This window comes from Penaeus chinensis, chromosome 18, assembly GCF_019202785.1.
Source record: "Penaeus chinensis breed Huanghai No. 1 chromosome 18, ASM1920278v2, whole genome shotgun sequence".
In the NCBI taxonomy this organism is placed as follows: domain Eukaryota; kingdom Metazoa; phylum Arthropoda; class Malacostraca; order Decapoda; family Penaeidae; genus Penaeus; species Penaeus chinensis.
Window position 1 is genome coordinate 30,662,816 of NC_061836.1, and position 2,500 is coordinate 30,665,315.

Below are 2,500 nucleotides of genomic sequence, written 5' to 3' on the forward strand. Positions count from 1 at the left end.
AGGCTCTGTTTCTATCTATCTATATGTATTTAACTGTCTTTGTGTCTACCTCTCCTTCTCCCGCTATCCCTGTTCCCCTACCTAACACTCCCTCTACCTTTCCTTCACCCTCTCCCTCCCCCTTTTCCTTTTCTTCACCCTCTCCCTCTCCTTCACCCTCTCCCTCTCCTTCTCCCTTTCCTTCACCCTCTCCCTCTCCCTTTCCTTCTCCCTCTCCTTCTCCCTTTCATTCACCCTCTCCCTCTCCCTCTCCCTTTCCTTCACCCTCACCATCACACCTATAACCACACACAACAACCCATCATGCCCCACCAAGCGCCCCCACGCATAAACATCAACGTATCCGAGCGTAGAAGCCCAGCCGCCTCACCCCGCCGCTGGGTCTCATGAGTTCGTTGGAGAGATCGAGGTCGTAGTGTCCCAAGAGGCCTCTCGTGTCCGCGTGGAGCCACCCGCTCACCCCGACGACGCAGGCGTGGTAGAAGTCCCAGCAGGAGACCATCACCAGGTCGCGGCCGAGGCTGTCCCTGGCGCTGACGAAGAGGAGCTGGGGGTCCCTCCTCACGCTCAGGACGTCGCTGGAGTAAGGCAGAGGGACGCGGTCGCCATTCACCTCCACCTTTGGGAATTAAAATTGAATTTTGTGGCATTCTTATGATTTGTGAGTGGACGTAGGTTTTTTTCGAAGCTTATGTTAGATCGAAATCATTAAGAAATAAGGATAGTAAAAAATATATATATATAAATATAAAATAAAATAAAAACCTGATAAAGAAATCAAATTTTAAAAAGATACAATCAAAAAATGACAAAAAATAGCTCCAAGACAAAGAAAAAACAGGATAAAAACAGGATAAAATAATAACATGATAAATATGAAAATTATGTAAAACAAATAAATAAATAAACAAAAACAACTTTAACCTTACCTGTAAATCCGGCAACACCTTCAGCGTTGTGTCTCCCAAGAAGAGGGTATACTCGCGCCGATTTTGTGTCACGTTTAGGCTCGAAACAAGAGTGAAAAGGCCATCGCGGGCGTCGGTGGCCAGCACGTGGGCGCAGGACGGAGTCAGGGTGTAGGTGAGGCCATCCAGCGTGATAAAGTGATTTTCCCCGACGATCGCTCCGTAACCTGGGCGGGCGTGCGTTGACGTAAAGCAAGAACGGATTATTTTTACATCTACATTAGCTTTACACTCACTTTTCATAATTCAAACAAGCTCGTTACTCATGAAAATGACATATTCATCATTTCCTTCAACCTGCGCTTCGAATATCCTTAATGTCAACACAGATTTTAACAATTACATAATCATTTTTATCGCATACACTCAATTTCAACACAGATTTTAACAATTACATAATCATCATATTCAACCTACGCTTCGAATACACTAAATTCCAATACAAATCTTAACAATTACACAATCATCATCCTCTTCAACCTGCGCTTCGAATACACCCAAACTTCAACACAGATATTGACATCGCATCAGACCTGTAAACGGCGGGGCTACTCGATGGAACAGCTCGGAGGGGTGTGTGAGCAGATGCCACCAGCGTTGCACGGCCGACGGGAGGCTCAGTCGATGCCGTGCCGCTCTCGTGCCGCCTGTTAGTACGTGCCACACGTCGAATAGAGAGTGTCCGCATTCGGGCAGTGGAATCTAGTGGTAAAGATAAAAGTTTAAAAAAAGAGACCATGCAGATTGAATTCATTTCCATGTTAAAGCTGATAAAACGCAGTGAAATTCATATCAATATTAAAGAGAGACAATACAGAGTGCAATTTACCAACTATTAAATTCATCTCAATGTTAAAAGGGACAATACACTCCAAAATTAATACAGGAAAAAAAAAAATACACATTTAAATAAATAAATTGTTAAATTGACCTCAATGTTAGAGATATATTATATCCTTCAATTCATGCAGTGTTAAATTCATCTCAATATGAAAAGTTACAATACACAAGTATAACTACTAACGGAATTAATTTTCTCAGTTACTGATTTGCTAGTAAATAAACTAATCTGCATATTTCTTATCCCGATCCAATAATCCATTTTGCTTCTGACAGATCATAGAAGCCCATTGCAAAACACGACAGCGACTCTTGATAATGAAACGTCGAAACACACTATCTACCACTATCTATCTATCTATCTATTAGTAGGAGTTCAACAACGACACTAATTTATCATATACTGCACCAAGTTCACAATAATAAACAACAATCTATCAATAAATAATATATCAACAGACAATAACAATAAACAATGTCAATCAACAATAATAATAAACAATATCAATAAACAATAATAATAAACAATACCAATAAACAATAATAATAAACAATAATAATAAGCAATATCAATAAACAATAATAATAAACAATATCAATAAACAATGATAATAAACAATATCAATAAACAATAATAATAAACAACAATCTAACAACAGACAATAATACCAAACAACAATCTATCGACAAAC

At 39.7% G+C, this 2,500-nt stretch overlaps 1 protein-coding gene across 1 annotated transcript in view; it reads right to left on the minus strand.

The window, feature by feature from the left end:
* LOC125034784 overlaps positions 1-2,500 on the minus strand; it is a 3,615-nt gene that overhangs the window by 518 nt on the left and 597 nt on the right. The window contains exons 3-5 of the mRNA XM_047626750.1: positions 1,502-1,670; positions 930-1,135; positions 371-619 (exon numbers count right to left, since the gene is read on the minus strand). Of these exons, the coding sequence (XP_047482706.1) occupies positions 371-619; positions 930-1,135; positions 1,502-1,656 (610 nt within the window). The 5' untranslated portion in view covers positions 1,657-1,670. The remainder of the gene's footprint in view (positions 1-370; positions 620-929; positions 1,136-1,501; positions 1,671-2,500) is intronic.